This window comes from Fundulus heteroclitus, chromosome 20, assembly GCF_011125445.2.
Source record: "Fundulus heteroclitus isolate FHET01 chromosome 20, MU-UCD_Fhet_4.1, whole genome shotgun sequence".
NCBI lineage: Eukaryota > Metazoa > Chordata > Actinopteri > Cyprinodontiformes > Fundulidae > Fundulus > Fundulus heteroclitus.
Window position 1 is genome coordinate 35,516,952 of NC_046380.1, and position 17,651 is coordinate 35,534,602.

Sequence of the window (17,651 nt, forward strand, 5' to 3'; positions counted from 1 at the left end):
ACCTACATCTTCTACCACAACTTTCTGTTCCACTTATTTTCATTAATAAGCTTAAACGCAGCACTCTAAACAGTCAGCATCTTTGGTAAAAAAAAAAAAAAAAAATCGAATTCAGTTGGAAAATACTTTATTAAAAAGGGAAATTAAACAATCTTGTCGGTCACTTTCAAAGTCATGACTGCAGGGGAACTGTTTGTGTAGGATTTTTTTGCATCATAACATAATATAATATTTCTGTATTAAAATTATCGTTTTTTTTATTGGTTTTGTGTAATATTGAATCATTCTGGGCCACAGAATTTTGGGCTTTCATATAAGCTGTAATCATCAAAAAAGGCTTAAAAATGCAGGTAATTAGGTTAAATATTACATGGATTTCACCTTCGAATATAACAGGTGAAATAAGTTGAATGTTTCATAATTGTAAACTTAAATGAGATTTACACAAAGAGGAAGTATTTTTTTTTTTGGGGGGGGGGTGGACACTTACCTGACTCCGCCAGATAGATTTGCTCCGCATATCCATCTGGAAACCTTCCGTTGAAGTAATTTTGGGAAGGGGCGAAAATACTGGTTAGCTGATTGGCCTATGTTGGTGATAGACGGGCCAAATGAACCAATCAGATTCGTCGTCGCTCGTAACAGAGCGACGACGAAAACACAACCACAAGCCAAGCTACTCTTGCTGCTGCAGGTAAAGGCTCGTTAGCTCAGCAAAGAAATACTCTGTAATTCCGATAAAACTTGCTCGATAGCCACGCTAACGCTAGTTTCATCGGCTGAAGCCGCCATGCTGTTAAGACTGAACTGACGCGCTTCCCGTTGCGTCACACCTCAACCCGCCTCAAAGCCAACGCTGATTGGACGTTCGTTTGGTGAACGGCTCCAAATTTTCTTCAACGGAGAGTATCCAGACTGATCTGCGAGTGAAACCTTGAAACCTCGCGAGATCAGGATGGTCTCACGAGGCTAGGTGGACACTTCATCTTTAATTTCACAAAAAAGAAAATAACTTAGATTTTATATGAAGGCTATGCCTGATCTGTCAGAGAACAATGATGCCTTTATTTGTTTAATTATGCCCTGCGGAGGATAGTGAAGGGAGCTGTAAATGCTGTCCCCACCCTCCATCCAGGATCAGTTTTAATGCAGGAACAGAAAACTGAACTCCTCTCCGTGAACCTTTAGTGCTAAAGCTACACTGCTTCACAGCTTTCTATCATGTTCAGTCAGTTACATGTGTTTTTAATTTCTATTGCTGTTTGTTGCTATCTAGCTATTCAACCACACTAGTAAGTGATAGATCCTGGAGAAACTGCCTCGTTCTGTTGCATGCTGCTCTGCGTACAATGGAAGGACAGGGAATGACTTTGATTTGACTTGCCACCAGGGGGCACCAGAGGCTTGCGTGAAGCCAGCAGGTCTCCATCGCTGTAAACTGCAACAGGTGTTTTTCCATCTACGCTCCACGCTCTTCAGCTGCATTTGATACAGCAGTGATATTTAGCAGTTTACCGCACTGAGGTTTCAGGTTTTCCTCTCATTTGACTGCCACTAAAATGAAATGAATCCCCTTCGCTGAGCCAAACTTTCACTTTAGTTCAGATAGGTGGTCTCAATAGCTTAAGGTAAGGAAAGTCATACAACATATTTCAGTGGTGAGACAATTCAAAGTGCTGTACTTGAATAGAACATAAGAAAAGAGAAATAAGCAGAGAAAAGCACATAGCAGTGGCACAATAAAAGCCGGTAACAAAAAGTTTGACTACAATATCTTCAATATCTACATGCTCCGTCTAGCTCAGATAATAAAAAACAACATCAGCTACCATAACAATGCAGACGACACACAGCTTTACATCACCATGTCACCAGGTGACTATGAACCAGTTCAAGCACTGAGTAAATGCCTAGAAGAAATCAACGCCTGGATGTGGCAAAATTTTCTTCGATTGAATAAAAACAAAACTGAAGTAATAATCTTTGGACCAATAGAGGAGAGATCAAAAGTTAGCACACAGCTTCAGCTGCTTCAGCTAGGAACCACTGATCAGGCCTGAAACCTGGGTGTAGTGATGGACTCAGACCTGAACCTCCAAAAGCATCTAAAGACAATTACAAGGTTGGCTTTCTATCACCTGAAGAATATTTCCAGGATTAAAGGACTAATGTCTCAGCAGGATCTGGAAAAACTAATCCATGCGTTTATTTTATGTCGAATAGATTACTGCAACGGTGTTTTCACAGGTCTGCCTAAAAAGTGGATCAGACAGCTGCAGCTGATCCAGAACGCTGCTGCCCGCGTCCTCACTAAGACTAAGAAAGTAGAGCACATCACCCCAGTTCTAAAGTCCTTACACTGGCTCCCTGTATCTCAGAGAATAGACTTTAAAATACTTCTGTTAGTCTATAAATCCCTAAATGGCTTAGCACCTAAATACATCACAGACTTGTTATCAGTGTATCAACCCTCCAGACCACTCAGGTCTTCTGGCTCCAGCCTACTCCACATACCTAGAACCAGAACTAAACATGGAGAAGCAGCATTTAGTTCCTATGCTCCGCTTATCTGGAACAAACTTCCAGAAAATTGTAAAAGTGGGGAAAGTTCTTTTAAATCAAGATTAAAAACACATTTGTTTAGGATTGCCTTTGACTGTTCTAGTTAAACGAAAAATCATTAGTTCAACTTTCTTTTTCTTTTTTTTCTTTTTTTTTAGTCCAACTGTTTTTAATGTTCTATTTTGTTTCTACATTTTATTCCTACTTGCTTTTATTCAGTTTTATTTTATATGGTTCTGGTTCTAGGTATGCAGATTAGGCAGACTTGTGAAGACACCGATGCAGTAATCAATTCGACTAAAAATAAACGCATGGACGAGTTTTTCCAGATCCTGCTGGGACATATACATAATAAGACAACAGCAACCTTATCAACCAAATGCTGTGCAGTAGGTCAGGCTATCGAATGCTGCCAAACCCAGCTGATTCAAAATACGGCAGAAATAATCTATGATAATGGATTTTGAGAATGTCAGAAATGTTTCATTTTCACAATGTGCTAAACGAGTGAAAGATCACAGTCCAGCAAAATATACCACAACCTTTTCCTATTTTTGTCACCTTCCAACCACAGATTTCAACATAATGTATGTTTTTTGGGATTATGTGGGACAGAACAACACAAGGTTTTACGGCAAAACACACTATGGTCTTCTCCCTGAACGAATAGACCAGGTAATAAAAGCATCAATCGGAGAAGCTGCCAAAAGGCCTGTGGTAACTTGGGAGGAGCTGCAGAGATGCACAGCTCAGCAGGGTGCATCTGCTGAAAGGACATCTATGAACTCCACAAATCTGGCATTGGTAGCAAACGAGTGCTGAAATCCAGTTTTCCACTATTCACATTTGTGGAGAAAGCAAACCTATTTAAGCAGCTGGACAGAGGAGAGCAAATTTAGATATATTCCTGAGACCATCCATTTCAGCCATACATCAATTAAAAATGTGTTTGAGGTTTGGGTCAACACATGTATTGATGTTAAATACCCAAAACAGAGCCAGTCATATCTGTTGGATGGGACTTTTCTCATTCCAACAAGGGAAGTAATCCTCCATAATGTCCCCTCTTGACTATGGGGTTCCTTTGGGCCCTGTTCTGGTTCCAAGTTTTTTACACTTATACATTTTTAGAAAAACCTGACAAGGCCTTTTACTGATTTGCTGATGTTATCCAAATTATTTTGTCTGCTCCAGCCAACAGCCACACAGCCATCCAAGCCTTATAGAAGTGCCTCCCAGATGTTCAAATATGGATGTAGATAAACTTTGTTCCTCCGAACAAAAGCGAAACCGGCATCATCTTATTTGGAAAACCTATCTTCCTAAATGGCCATGTCGGTATAATTGGTCCATTAGAGTCACGACGTCAACCCATCTGCCCGGGACCCTTGGTTATTTTTGACATTGCTTGAATTTGACAAGCAGACCAGCAAACTTGGATCGCCAAACAGTTTTTTCAGCTCAGTAAAATTAAGGCCTGTATCTCTCTTGACCAGTTTGAGGCAGCCATACATACAGTCCTTACATCTCGCTAGGATTACTGCACCTCATTGTGTGAATTCATTCTGTCTGAGCTTGCGCTGTTTTGCAAAGATGTTTCTATCCCACAAAAGAGGTTGTCCCACACAGTATTAATGTGGGAGTGGAGGATATGTTTATGTGGATCTATGACATAAAATCTAAAAGAAATTATACAGGTTAGTAGCTATTATGTCTAAGATTATTAATTAAAAAAAAAAGGTTCAACAGGTATAAATCATTTTGGGAGGTACTTGATTGCAGGCCAACGCAAAAAGGAAATAAAAAGAAAAATAGATTTGACCAGCACTAGTGCAACAAAGATGCTCATGAGATGTTTACAGCAACAAAAAAAACTAAACTGTGCCGCCGGAACCACGAATAACATGAAGGTTTAGGGGGGAAAATATACCAGAGGAAATGGTTTCACTGTTACACGTCTGTGTATCCTGAGATTACACAAACTCAGCAGTGCAAGCAGTTACGATGGCTAAGTAAAGACCTAACTTTATTAGTCAGAGCAACACTCCCACACTCTTCTGCTGCAAAAAACGTCACCTCACGTGCCAAGATGAGCACTGATGAGGGGCAACTCATCTCTTAAAGTGTTTGGGTGATGGTGAGGGCAGGCTGTTTGCCTGTGAATGTGTGAGTGAGAGAGAGAGAGAGAGAGAGAGAGAGAGAGGGGCAGGGAGAGTAAGAGTGCTCTCCTGGGTATAGCACTGCTGCTTTAGCCCTGCACAGAAGAGATAAGACCACCGCCTTCACAGAAGCCGGTTTCTTGGGAATTTGAAGGCTGCCATCAAAGTCCAGTAGTGACACGCAGCGCCATCCGTCACCCAGTTACGACTGGCTCAAACAGGCCCCCCAACTGTCCTGTACTTCGCACTGTAGTGTCACTTCAGAACGCAAGAGGGGAAATACTGACAACTGATGGGGCGCGCTGCATGTGTGCTCCTCTCATTGTGCGTCTGACTGACATGGGTCATTGCTGTGGGCTCCTGTGGGCTGACTGCTGTGCAACAGCAAGCCGTGGGCTTGTAATTCCCGGCCTCCTCCTTTCATCTTGATAAGCGTTTATCAGGGCGTCGCAGGCCGCCCCGTCCCTGCCCAGCTGTCCCCGCTGCCTCGCAGGGCTCGTCTCCATCGCTCCTCCTCACATAACAGCAAGCCGATGTGCTCCAAGGGCGTCTCGGCGGCTCAGTCCCGTTTCATTTTGACGCAGCTGTCCTTTAACGGGAAGCCCCTCAAAGCAGTTCAAATCGAGTGAGTAAACACGGAAGACTTAAATATAGAAAACTGTACAATACCTATAAGCGGTTTTCTTGCTAAAGGCTACCCAGCATGCATTTCCCCATACCTGCAAGTTCTGAACACGTAAAAGATTGAAATTAATAGGATATGCATTTTCTTGGTGTTTCCTACTGATTCTGTCTGATTTCTATAATAATTTGGTCAAATACATATATATATATATGATTTGAGCAATACTGAAAAAAAACAGCATCACAACAGCCTCCGGGCACTCATTCAGTCAATAAAGTTCTCATCTTCCTACGTTTTACATCTTTCAAGTATTAACATACCGGCAGAAAGGTTTAAAAAGTATCAATACTAGACTTAGACCATATCAGTTTCTTTTTTCTTTTTCTTTATAGATAAAAATATAAGAGAAAAATTATGTTCTAATGCATCGGGACCGTGTTGTGGTTGAAGGATGTAGCTTGTTGAATAAATATACAGGAAGTTTCTCCTGCAGTCGCAATTCCAAGTGGGAGAGTCTGGGATTTCTCACCAACCCCTGTCTCAAAATCCAATATGGCTGCCTCATATATATATAAACATTTATCTCTTGGTACCCCCTTGGATCCTGATACTGTGCTTTGTACTGACCCTGATGACTTAAATGCGTTGCTCCGCTAATAAAGTTGTTTCCCAGTATTTCAGGTGTTGCTGGAGTCTTCACTGTTTGTATCTCGTTCAGTATTACACACACACAGTCCTGTCTCACCTCTCACGGTGAGTAGTTCCTTTAGGGTTGAATACATGGGATAAACCCATGCCTGTTATTAGACCGCATTGCTAATAGTTAGCTTAACATGGAGTGTGCCAGTTAGCATTTCCTGCTGTTTTTCTTTCTTTCTTTCATTTATTTATTTTTTTATTTTTTTACTAGCAACTAAAACAGAGCTAAATTGGATCTGATGTTCCAGGTTCTGACATTAGAGATAAAATATGAACCTCTCAGGATTTGTTCCTGGTTCTACAGTTTAGATTTTGGGTTTGTGAAATATTATCCATTGCACTCCTTACCAAGACAACATATGTATTTTGGGGCTATTTGTATTTGACTATGTTTACCTAGTGGAAGCACAAACCTCCAATGGGCTTCTTGTAATTGAACTCCAGTTCCCCTCATTATCCTCTGCAGGGCATGATAACATAAGTGATAAGACATTCTTACATTGGGTTTAATGTTTTTTTTTCCTAGAGTTGTCTCATATCCAATCTGCATAGACATTATCTTGGGCTCACTATGTAAGCTGCGATCCCTCCCCTCTTGGGCCCATTTTATGTCTCCTAAATAGCTACATGGGCCCATACGTAAATGCCGGTTGGGTTTTTATGAGCTGTTCTTGTATGAAGTAAAGATCATTTCTGATTTGCCAACTCAGTTTGTCTCACAGTAATTAGCTGTGTATTTACATTGTAACTGGATGAAGCCAACATTTCTGAATGGTACCAATAAAGGCCCCCCCTAAGTAATTGTACCACATTTTGTGAACCATTGGCATTTCACCTCACTCTACATTGTTTTTTTGTTTCACCCTGTTAGAGAAATAAGTAAACACTTAGCATTCAAGTCTAATAAATCTAATCCTGGTTTCCACCCAAAAAACAAAAATGTACTTCACCTGAGCGTCCGATTAAAGAGGAAACGTCAGCCCTGGTCTTGTTTCCCAATCATCCGTCACATAAAGACCTTTTCTGAGGTTGACGATGTTTACCTGTGCTAATTCCACACGTTTGATTCTGTCGGCTGCAGTGTGACAATTTCCTGCTTAAACAATCGTGGCCAGAAAGGCAAAGCTTAGAGATGTGGTTGATCTAATTAAACCTTTTTTTTTCCCCCCCCCCCCCCCCCCCCCCGCAGCTGCCATGACCCGTGTATTGATTTGCATCTGAGCTAACTGATGCAGTTTGCCTCTTCCCCGTCGCCAACATGCGTGAGGAATCAATCCTCTATAACTGTTGTGGTTTCTTAAAAAGGCTGAAAAGGGCCCGGTGTTAAATGACAGAAGGGCCTCGATTCTTCCTAACTGTTTTTCTCCCCTGATTTCCCTGAAAACTGTAAATGAACCAAGAGAGAGGAAAGTTGGGGAGCTGTTTTGACTATCAAATGACTGGCACAGTGTTGGGCTTGTGCGCTGCCAGGCCGTGTCCAGACCATATCTCTCCCCTATGATTGCTGCTCCTTTCCCCGATTTGCATTACTGCTCTCCACTCCAAGCTTTTGCTGGACCACAAAGAAATTGCGTCTTTGCATTTTACCCCTTGCTTTGTTCAAACGTCTCTCCAACTCTTTTCCATGCGGACTGGCTCTTATCTGGGGCTGTATGCACATTTCATCAACAGACACGAAAAAGCCTCCCATGGAGCGTTGTGTGTGTGTGTGTGTGTGCGTGCGCTCTCCCTGCCAGGCCCTGAGCCGCTCACTGGAAGTGTCCTCATCTTTGCGTCTGCCCGGCATGCGGACCCCACACCTAAATAAACCCCGTCTCGTCCAGTGTTTCCATCCATCACCTGGAGCGGCGTGATAACAGCCGTGGTTTGGCGCTTTTTTTTTATTCGTGGTGGAAATCATCCAAGATACACGCACGTTATCAATGCTACGCAAGCAGCACACGGGGACCTAAAGGAAGAGCAGAGGAACTAAGATTTAAAACGGCCTTCCAGCGCCACAAAGCCCTACTGACGATAACACTGACCATATTTGTGTTACGACAAAGAGATGACACAGTAAAATGTGATTTTTATTTCTTGTAGCTGCAATTATGTAACATCTGCCATCAGGCAAGCTCTTTCTCTGTGGACCAGAGAGGTGTGTCTTTTGAAAAAAAAAAAAAAAAAAAAAAAAGTTTTCTCCAACCCCTCCCACGGACTGTCTCCTAAGCCCTAAACTTTGCTGCTGGTTGAAGAAGTTGCTCTTGTAGCCATCAGCCTGCAGGCGAGATAGTCAGTCAGTCGCTCGAGCGGGCCATCTTGTGAACATCCACTCTGGTAGGTGACCTCTTTTTCTCAAGCTGGACTGATGTTCTTCAGGTGTTTCTGGTTAATCACTCGCCTGAGGTGGAATTGTTTTTTTTTTATTAAGGAAGAAAAAAACCTTCATAGGATGAGGAGGGGGGGGGGGGTCTGATTGCTTAGATTGCCTCTTTGGCGTTGGGGTTACAGATTATTGAGAGGTGTGAACTGTTCAAAGGGATGAAAAGCAGCTCATGGTACTTTTCCTTTTACTTAAAAATATCTTTTTTTTATCGCTTTTGAGCATTGTTAAATGTTTTCATCCACCATTTTTGGTCCTCAGATTAATTCAACTTGTATGCTGAATAAGAGGGCGGGAGGGGTAAAAAGTTGAAAGAACTTATTTTAAACAATTTTAAACAACCAGTTATTGCTCAGTTTATACTCAAATATCTACCAATTTGTAATCATTGAGGTACGTTTAAATGTATTTATGTAGAAGTTCTTCAGTCAGTCCCGTTTTTCCTTCCAGTTTTGTCTCATTTGCCCACCCGACCACGGCGCGCCGTCTCACCCTGAAATGCTTTCACACTTTTGCCGTCAGATTTCTATTAATAAGATCAGACCTTTGTTGGGCTGTATTATCGGAGGTGGACGTACTCAGAATTATCATAATGGGCCATATCAGATTTTCTCAGACTTTATTTCACACTATCAGCCACTTCTCTTCCCTCTTCTCTTTCCTGTAAAGATACTGAGCAAGATCGGCCTGCATCTTGACCACAACCATATTATTTAGTAATATGAAGAATATTTATTCTGGAATATAATTTTTTTTTTTTTACGTTAAACTGGATGATTTCTTGTAAATCCCTAAGCAGTATGTTCATAAATGAAGAAAAGAGAAATCAGCCAGTGAAGACGTTTTTTTTTTTTCTTCGAATTGTTTTTCATCGCTTTAGTGTATCCCCTCAGGCGTATCTTTTTAAACCTACCTCCAACTGCAACACCTCTCATGTTTAAGGCCACCTAGTAACCGTTCGGTCAATGGCTGCATCACTGCTTTTAAAGTGCCGGTTATTTTTAGTTGTTACTTTCAGCCACAGTCAAATGAGGATCCTAGAAAAGGAAGTTTGAAAAAGCCTGCTGTCGAGAGATCTTGTCCCTGATAACTTCAAGTCGCACTTGTTTGTTGTGTTAGCACAATCATCACCAATCAGAGTCACCTGAGTGGACAGAGCTGAGCTGTGGGGGGGTTAAAAAGAGGATTAAAAATGAGCAATTTGTTTTATTTCTGCTTTTCTTCAGGGTAAAACCTTCTCCGGTCAGCATGGAGGATTCATCAGATCAGTCCCACTGGGTGTCTCCCACTCTGCTCAGCTCTGACCCCCTTGCTGGTTTCTCCTCTGATCCGGGCCTGTTGACTTCTGGGGAAGAAGGAGAGGCCTTTTTCACTGGTACCGACACCGACTACGCTGGACTGTCCTCTTTCTTCCCCAACCCGAGCCACAGCCGAGCACCATCCAGCTACAGACACAGCTCTGGTGAGCACCCCAGAAATCTTCCTCCATCCTCCAGACCAAGATCTCTTCATTTCGTTTCATTCCTGTTCTGCTTTTCTCTAAAGTCCGGCAGGTGTACACCTCCCCAGGTCTCCTCAGTAATCTCCAGCTCCTGGATGGGCCCTCCAGCCACCCCCTGAGCTCACCCTACAGCTCGGCAGCTTCCGCCTGGAGCAGCGGCCCCCTCACCAAGACGTCGCTGCACTCGCACACTCCGGCCTCCCTCTACACCCCCGGGGCCTCCTCCTCCTTCGCCACCTCCAGAGACGAGTACTCGTCCCCTGGAAGAGAGGGTAGAGAGAGCCCCCGTCTTCAGGAGGCCCTCAAAGTGGAGCGTCTGAGTCCCCTGGGTGGTTCAGGGGCCGGCAGCAACTTTCTAAACCTGACCCCCGCGGCCGGAAGCATGTACACTCCGTCATCACACGCGCACATGCTGAGCCCCTACAGCTCGTACATGAGCGGGCCGCAGGAGTACAGCTCAGCAGCCCTCTACTCCAGCGCCGGCGCGTGGATCAGCCCCTCCTACTCCCCCAAACTCCGCAACAAGATGAGGCCGACCACTCCAGGTGAGATTTGGCACGGGTCGGTGTGAGAACCTCGAGGTGTGAAAACTTTGCGTAAAAAAAAATACCACCAAAATTTAAAACCAAACGCCAAAGACGAAGAAACGCAACAATTATTCCTACCGTTGCTACTAAAACGTCCAACACATTGGTTATAACAGTTGTAACAATGTCAACCCAAACAATCTAGAAATCTGTTTTCTTTTCTTTTTTTTGTTAGTTAGTTTAGAAAATATGTAAGAGCCTCCATTCAGCCAGCTGACTGACAGTGCCCAGCAACACTGTCAGTTTATTCGTATTAAAGACAAACGGGTCCAATTTTTTATGCACTTATAGAGAAAGATGTGATCAAATGAGTGCGGGTCTGCCGTACAGAAAGATTCAAACTCACTTAAATACGTTTGATCCCAGTCCCATTGAGTTTACCGTTCCATTTGGTAAAAATGTTGTCAACCAAAGGGATTGCATCAAACCATTGGATCTGAACACTCTGACTCTCTTCAACATCCCAGTAAAAATGACATTGAACAGCAGGAGCAGGTTTTAGTCTGGACTATGTTAGGAGGACCATGAAGGATTTTCTAAGCATGTGATATTTACAGTATGACAAACCAATCAGTTCTGACAGACAGAAAGACATTTTGGACAAAAGGTTCATTGGATCGATGAAGTTTGAGAAGTTTTGAATGCTTTCGTCATTTTGCAATGACTTGTCAAAGCAGGATTATGGCTGGAAATTCGCCATAACTTGTGAGGTGGACCAAATTAAGTTTCCTATTGTTCATAATGTGCATCCAGTCATGACATGTAAATTTACCCGAGCATCTTCAAGACAAAAAGCAAAGAAATTGCTGATACTTCAAAGAAGTTGTAATGGGGTCTTTCACGATTTTTGTCCTTTTACATATTTTTGCCCTCAAATTCTGGCTCCAGTTAGAATCTGCGTGCTTAAGCTGTATTAAAATCCTCCAGCGATAACCTTTTCTTGCTTTTCGAACAGAGGCCAGAGAGTGTGTAAACTGCGGAGCCACTGCCACGCCTCTGTGGCGCCGAGACGGCACGGGCCACTACCTGTGCAACGCCTGCGGGCTGTACCACAAGATGAACGGCCAGAACCGACCTTTGATCCGACCCAAGAAGAGACTGGTGCGACCCACGGTGGCCGGCTCCTTTCACGACACGCTAAAAACACGTGCGCTGCCGTACAAACCCCTGACCGCGTTCCTTCCTGTGTTTCAGATCGTGAGTAAGCGTGCGGGTACCCTCTGCGCCAACTGTCACACCAGCACGACGACGCTGTGGAGGCGCAACGCCAACGGGGAGCCCGTGTGTAACGCCTGCGGACTCTACTTCAAGCTGCACAACGTAAGGCCCGCACAAGAGCACAAAAACACAATTGCAGACCGTGGCAGAACCCTCCGCTCGGTGTTATGACGCCTCTCATCTTTCCCAGGTCAACCGCCCGCTCACCATGAAGAAGGAAGGCATCCAGACTCGCAACAGAAAAGTCTCCAACAAGAACAAGAAGAACAAGAAGGCGGCCCTGCTGGAACCGTACTCGGACATGGCCCAGCCGTCGGCCCTGGACGACAACGGCGGGCACTACTCCCTCGGCCACGGGACTCTCCTCACCTACAGCCACACGCCGCACCTCATCCCCACCCCGACGCCCCTGCACCCCTCGGGCAGCTTGCCCTACCCGCACCACCTCAACTCCGGCATGGTGCCCACTCTAGTGTGACTCGGCTGCAGCTAGCTTGCTTCTCTTGCTTGTCACTCGCGTGGATTTTGTACATAAAGGATGTCCTATGAATGAAGATTTTTTTTTTTTCATGTTCACTGTATTTATCACATTTTGTTGATATATTGTTTCGCGTGAGCTCAGATAAAAATCACTCCGATGAGGTTGCTGCGCGTGTAAACCCGCTGATAAGAGATTCGTTCCGTTGTAAACACAAACAAGCATCTGGTTTGGTGCCGGTATCCGCCTTCGGGATTGTCTGCTTTCTCTCGTAATGTAAGGTTACACATTAGTCTTAATGTTCATGGGTCTCTGTTATGTATTTGCATAGACGATACGGCCGCACTGAAAGCACAGAGAGAAGAATAAAATGTTTGACTTATGCTTGACTGGCGAGCGGTTTTGTTTTAAGTCATTTGAATTCCCAGCTCCGTGGCCTGGCCAAAGCGTTGCCTCCTGTGTGCTGGTATTGTACTCCTCTGCTCTGGGATAGTGGGGCCTTTGTGCGGCCGCGGATCCACTTTGACAGTGTAATTGTACATAGTCACTATGCAAATCCATCTTTCCGCAGAAGCGACAAACACTCAACTTAAGTGCAACACTTACACCTGGTTTGACGCTACAACCAGTATTGTCCGTTGAGGAACAACTGGGTACCTGTCTCACACACACACGCACACAAACACGCACGCACGCACGCACATGCACGCACGCATAATGAATGCGATGTGTTTATTTGCAGCATCTCGTCCCTGAATGGATGAATCTGAAGGGGGGCGGGGGGGTTCTTGTCGAGACCTTTTACCATTCTCCTGTCACGCTGGAATGCGAAGATCAGACACTTTAAAGGACCGGCTTGGTAATCAGAAGCAGCATTGCTCTTGGTGACATCACCGAGCTGAAAAAGCTGAGCAACGCATGCATCTAGAGAAACAAGCAGGGTGTTGATGAGTCACGCCGCAGCAACGTTGCAGTCCAGGGATTTTCAATTGAACTTCTCTTCTTCCTCATTCTGTTGTCTAATGCCTTACGCTCTTAGCAGGTAAGCAAATATAAGAGATGTTTTGACTTCGGGGGGAAACGCCCAAACACCCCTCTCACCCCGGCGCTCACAGATGTGAACCTTTGAACCGCAAAGCTAACACCTCTCGTGATTATTTTGATAACTAATGTTAAGTCATCCCTGTTCACCAAGCCTCCTGTCAAACTGTTACGAGCTCCTCCCCTGGGGAGGCCTGCATCAGCTTCTGGTGCAGTCAGAGCAACCTGTACATATGGCTGTCAGATTAATTTGACTCGGCTGGTCATAGTGCACTGAAAAACTGTTCATAGCTCTTGAACTTTTTCACATTTTGCCACAATCATGAACCCGAATGTGTATTATTAGGATTGAATTCAATTCAGTTTTATTTAGTCAAATTCAATCAAATTATCCAGACTGTTCAAAAAGTTTCCTAACTAAGGAAACCCAGCAGGTTGCATTAAGTCTTGACATGCAGCATTCACTCCTCCTGAAAGAGTGTAGAGCCACAGGGAGAGTTGTCTGCGTTGCTGATGGCTTTGCAGCAATCCCTCATACTGAGCAAGCATGAAGCGACAGTGGAGAGGAAAACTCCACTTTAACAGGGAGGAAAAACCTCCAGCAGAACCAGAACCAGGCTCAGTGTGAACGCTCATCTGCCTCGACCCACTGGGGGTTACAGAAGACAGAGCAGAGACACAAAAAGCACAGAAGCACACATTGATCCAGGAATCCTTTCTACGTTATATAGTAATTGGTATTTTGAATTTATTTTTGTCACAGACCAGCATATTTGTGAAGAGGAAAGAAAATGTTTTTCTAAGCTTTTTTCCCTTAAAAAAAAAAAAAAAGATAAAAAAGCATGGTGTGCAATCTTAAGTGGCGTGCTCTGAGATTTTTGCCCAGTTCGGTCAGCTTGAATGAAAAGGGACTTTGACTGGGCCGTTCACACACATGGAACCAAGCCATCCCTCTGCAGCTCTATAGCTAAAGGACTTTAGGGCTGTTTTCCTGCTGGAAGGTGAGCCTCCTCCCCAGTCTAAACTGTTTCTCAGCCCTTAACAGTGTTTCTTGCTGTCCTGGTTTTAGCTCCATCCACCTTCCCCTCAACTTTGACCAGCTTCCCTCTCTCTGCTGAAGAACAGAGCCCCCACAGCAGGATGCTGCCACCGTCGTGTTTCACTGTGGGGAAGGGGTGTTCAGAGTGTGTTAACTTTCTGCCATAACTTGTTTTAATGTGGGCCAAAAAGTTATTCCATTTCTGATCTGACCAGAGCACCTTCTCACACACACTTGCTTGGTTCCCTTGCAGCCAACTGTACATCATCTCCACAGTGTCTTTCTTCTTGCCACTCTTGCAAAAAGACCAGATCATCAAGTCAAAAGATTCTCTAAGAGGTGGATCTCTGCAACTCCTCCAGAGTTTCCTTGGGCCTCTTGGCTCCTTCTTTGATTAAAGCGCCCCGTGCTCTCTGGTCTACAGGTTTGCAGTCTTTCACTTTTCAGATGATGGATGATGTTCAAAGCTTGGCATTTTGTTTTAGAACCTAATATACTTTGAACTTCACTTCCATGACTTCCTCTCTGGCCTGTCTGCTGTGTACCCTGGCCTTCATAGAACAGCTGGATTCATCCTGAGGTTAAATGGCACACTGTGGAGCTCTGAAGGCAAGGCAAGGCAAATTTATTTGTATAGCACGATTCAGTACAGAGACAATGCAAAGTGCTTTACATGATTAAATTATAGGAAAATAAAACAGAATATAAGCAAGTAGGAATAAAATGTAGAAACAAAATAAAACATTAAAACAGTTGGACTAAAAAAAAAGTTGAACTAGTATAAGTATTTTAAAGTCTATTCTCTGAGATACAGGGAGCCAGTGTAAGGACTTTAGAACTGGGGTGATGTGCTCTACTTTCTTAGTCTTAGTGAGGACGCGGGCAGCAGCGTTCTGGATCAGCTGCAGCTGTCTGATCCACTTTTTAGGCAGACCTGTGAAAACACCGTTGCAGTAATCAATTCTACTAAAGATAAATGCATGGATTAATTTTTCCAGATCCTTCTGAGACATTAGTCCTTTAATCCTGGAAATGTTCTTCAGGTGATAGAAAGACGACTTTGTAATTGTCTTTAGATGCTTTTGGAGGTTCAGGTCTGAGTCCATCACTACTCCCAGATTTTGGGGCTGATCAGTGGTTTTTAGCTGAAGCAGCTGAAGCTGTGTGCTAACCTTTGATCTCTCCTCTATTGGTCCAAATATTATTACTTCTGTTTTGTTTTTATTCAGTTGAAGAAAATTTTGGCATTGCTTCCACTGGATTTTGTTTAGGTCGCATTAGAGTAAAGGGAGCTAAAAGTTTCCAAATTCAAGCATCATTCTCTTCCATTTCAAAATTACGCCACTTAGTTTTGGTCTGTTAAATAAAATCCCAATAAAATGGAAGGTTGTGGTCACAACGACATAAAATGCAAAACAAGGATGCATAAAAGCCGGATTTGTACTGAGACAGGACCCATTATTTGAATTGTTTCCTGTGGCGAGGTGTATCCCACCTTAAACCCATCTGTTTTACTTGGGCATAAGTTCCAGTATTTAGACGTGCAATTGCAGCCGAGGAAACGCACACCACATTTGTCAGATTTATGTTTGTAAATCATCCAGCGTAAGTTTTCTCATATATATATTTTTTTCATATGTTAATTTGTGTTGGTCTATAGCATAAAGGCCAGATAAAATACTTTGAATGCAAATTGTGTAGGGAAAAAAATGTTGTGTTGTGGATACACCAAAAGAACGCTATGTCCACATTGAATGATGGTGGTGGAAGTATTATGGTCTGGGGTACTTTTCTTTTGATGGAACTGAGGGTTTATCAAGGTGAATGATGGCTTTGAACTCAAAGCCATCAGCTTTCTGTTGGAGCGCTGAGGATGAAGAGAGGTTTTATATTTCAGCATCACTGTGAGTACAAGTTTACTAAATACGTAAGGTTTAAAAAGTTTTGGAATGGCCTAGCCAAAGTCCCAACCTAAATTGTGTCTAACAATGGTGATGTCACCAAAAGACAGCGGTGTACAAGTGATATGCTTTATAGTCTGACAGATTCGTAAAACTTTTACCAGGCAGAGTAGTCAAATATTACCAAGACAAAATGTTGGAAAGCAATAAACGTCTACCGAAAAAGCCTGAATGCTGAAACTGAATCAAAAGGAGATGATTGGTCATGCTCTCGTTCTTCACATTACAAACACATTTGAACAGTGACCTGTTTGCTTGTGACAGTCACTGCCTGTACATCTGGTTTTATTATTATAATTACAGCCATAGTTGTCTTACAGAAACAGACATCCAGTTTTCTGACATGCCCGGCTACCGTGATTGTTTCTACAGAGAAATCCTGCTCAGTAAACCAGAGAAAGTGGTTTCATGTTGATCCCATTTGTGGTCATGTCTCAGAAGATTAGATTAGAGTATTGAGGCGAAGTTTCTGCTTTGCGCTTGTGGCAGAAAAAAAACAAGAAAATAGTTTTGCGGTGCCCGAAGACAAGACTGAATCCCGCTACCGGCAAATGTATGGAGACCAACAACTCCTTTTACAGCGGCGTGTGGTAAACACTTGAGCAAGTTCATGTGATGCATGTTTTGTGCTGAGCTGCAGGGCTGGGGTTGCTCAGCAAAGGACTGCAAGATGACTGATAAGTTATCACCGAGGCCACAGACCCCAGAGCATCCACCTGCTGCTGGCTCCGCCTCTCTCATCCTCCCTGTCAGTTTGTTGGTGAGGGCCTCTCTGCGTTGCTTTGGGTGACATCGGCAAAAAAACACACACACACAATGGGAATCATCCGTGAAAAGGCTGTAGCAATCAAAGAGTTCTGGTGTTTCAGTACTGAGCGGCCCCCTGTGTCAGATTTCATAACCTGTGGGGGCGCCGAGAACGTTTCACTTCAGTCGCATCTATAAATGATCCCTCACATCAAAAACACACGTGTGTTTTCATAGCTGATCCGTTCACGCTTCGCCGCAGGTGCCAGGGAGCAATACTTTCACCTGTGCATTCGGTTTCGAAACTGTTTGATGGTTGAAATGGACTTTTCTGCAGGCTGGGTCAGAGCTGCCAAACTTCTGTCAGCCGTTACACACATGATCACTTGTATTCCCCACGGACACAGAAATCTAATGATGCACAAAGTCAGATAGCCGTCTGTGTGAATCTCCGGTGATTGCTGTGGACACATGATGTTGCATCTAAACGACCCTGTGGCTTTAAAGCAGCGTTTAACTGTAAACATAGAAGTGATTAAAAATAAGAAACACAAGGAACTGGGGGGTGGGGGGGGGGGGGGGTGGCAATGGGATGTGAAAAGTCACATCCATAATTTATATCCTTTCTTCAACTGTCTCTATCTGCTGTTTATCTGCAGCAGCTGTCGGCCC

General features: G+C 43.7%; 1 protein-coding gene across 1 annotated transcript; it reads left to right on the forward strand.

Annotated features, from left to right (window-relative positions):
- Positions 1-8,256: 8,256 nt before the first annotated feature.
- gata1a (GATA binding protein 1a) lies at positions 8,257-12,574 on the forward strand. Its single transcript, XM_012854945.3, has 6 exons — positions 8,257-8,361; positions 9,634-9,869; positions 9,953-10,453; positions 11,451-11,596; positions 11,690-11,815; positions 11,904-12,574. The coding sequence occupies exons 2-6, from the start codon at positions 9,656-9,658 to the stop codon at positions 12,189-12,191; spliced, it is 1,275 nt and encodes a 424-aa protein (XP_012710399.2). The 5' UTR covers positions 8,257-8,361; positions 9,634-9,655; the 3' UTR covers positions 12,192-12,574.
- Positions 12,575-17,651: the final 5,077 nt, after the last annotated feature.

Excerpts from the sequence above, each read along its gene's own strand:
- gata1a (XM_012854945.3), top strand. The coding sequence starts at position 9,656 with ATGGAGGATTCATCAGATCAGTCCCACTGGGTGTCTCCCACTCTGCTC. Across the intron at positions 10,454-11,450 it reads GATGAGGCCGACCACTCCAG|AGGCCAGAGAGTGTGTAAAC; the intron begins GTGAGATTTGGC and ends CTTTTCGAACAG. Across the intron at positions 11,816-11,903 it reads TCTACTTCAAGCTGCACAAC|GTCAACCGCCCGCTCACCAT; the intron begins GTAAGGCCCGCA and ends CATCTTTCCCAG.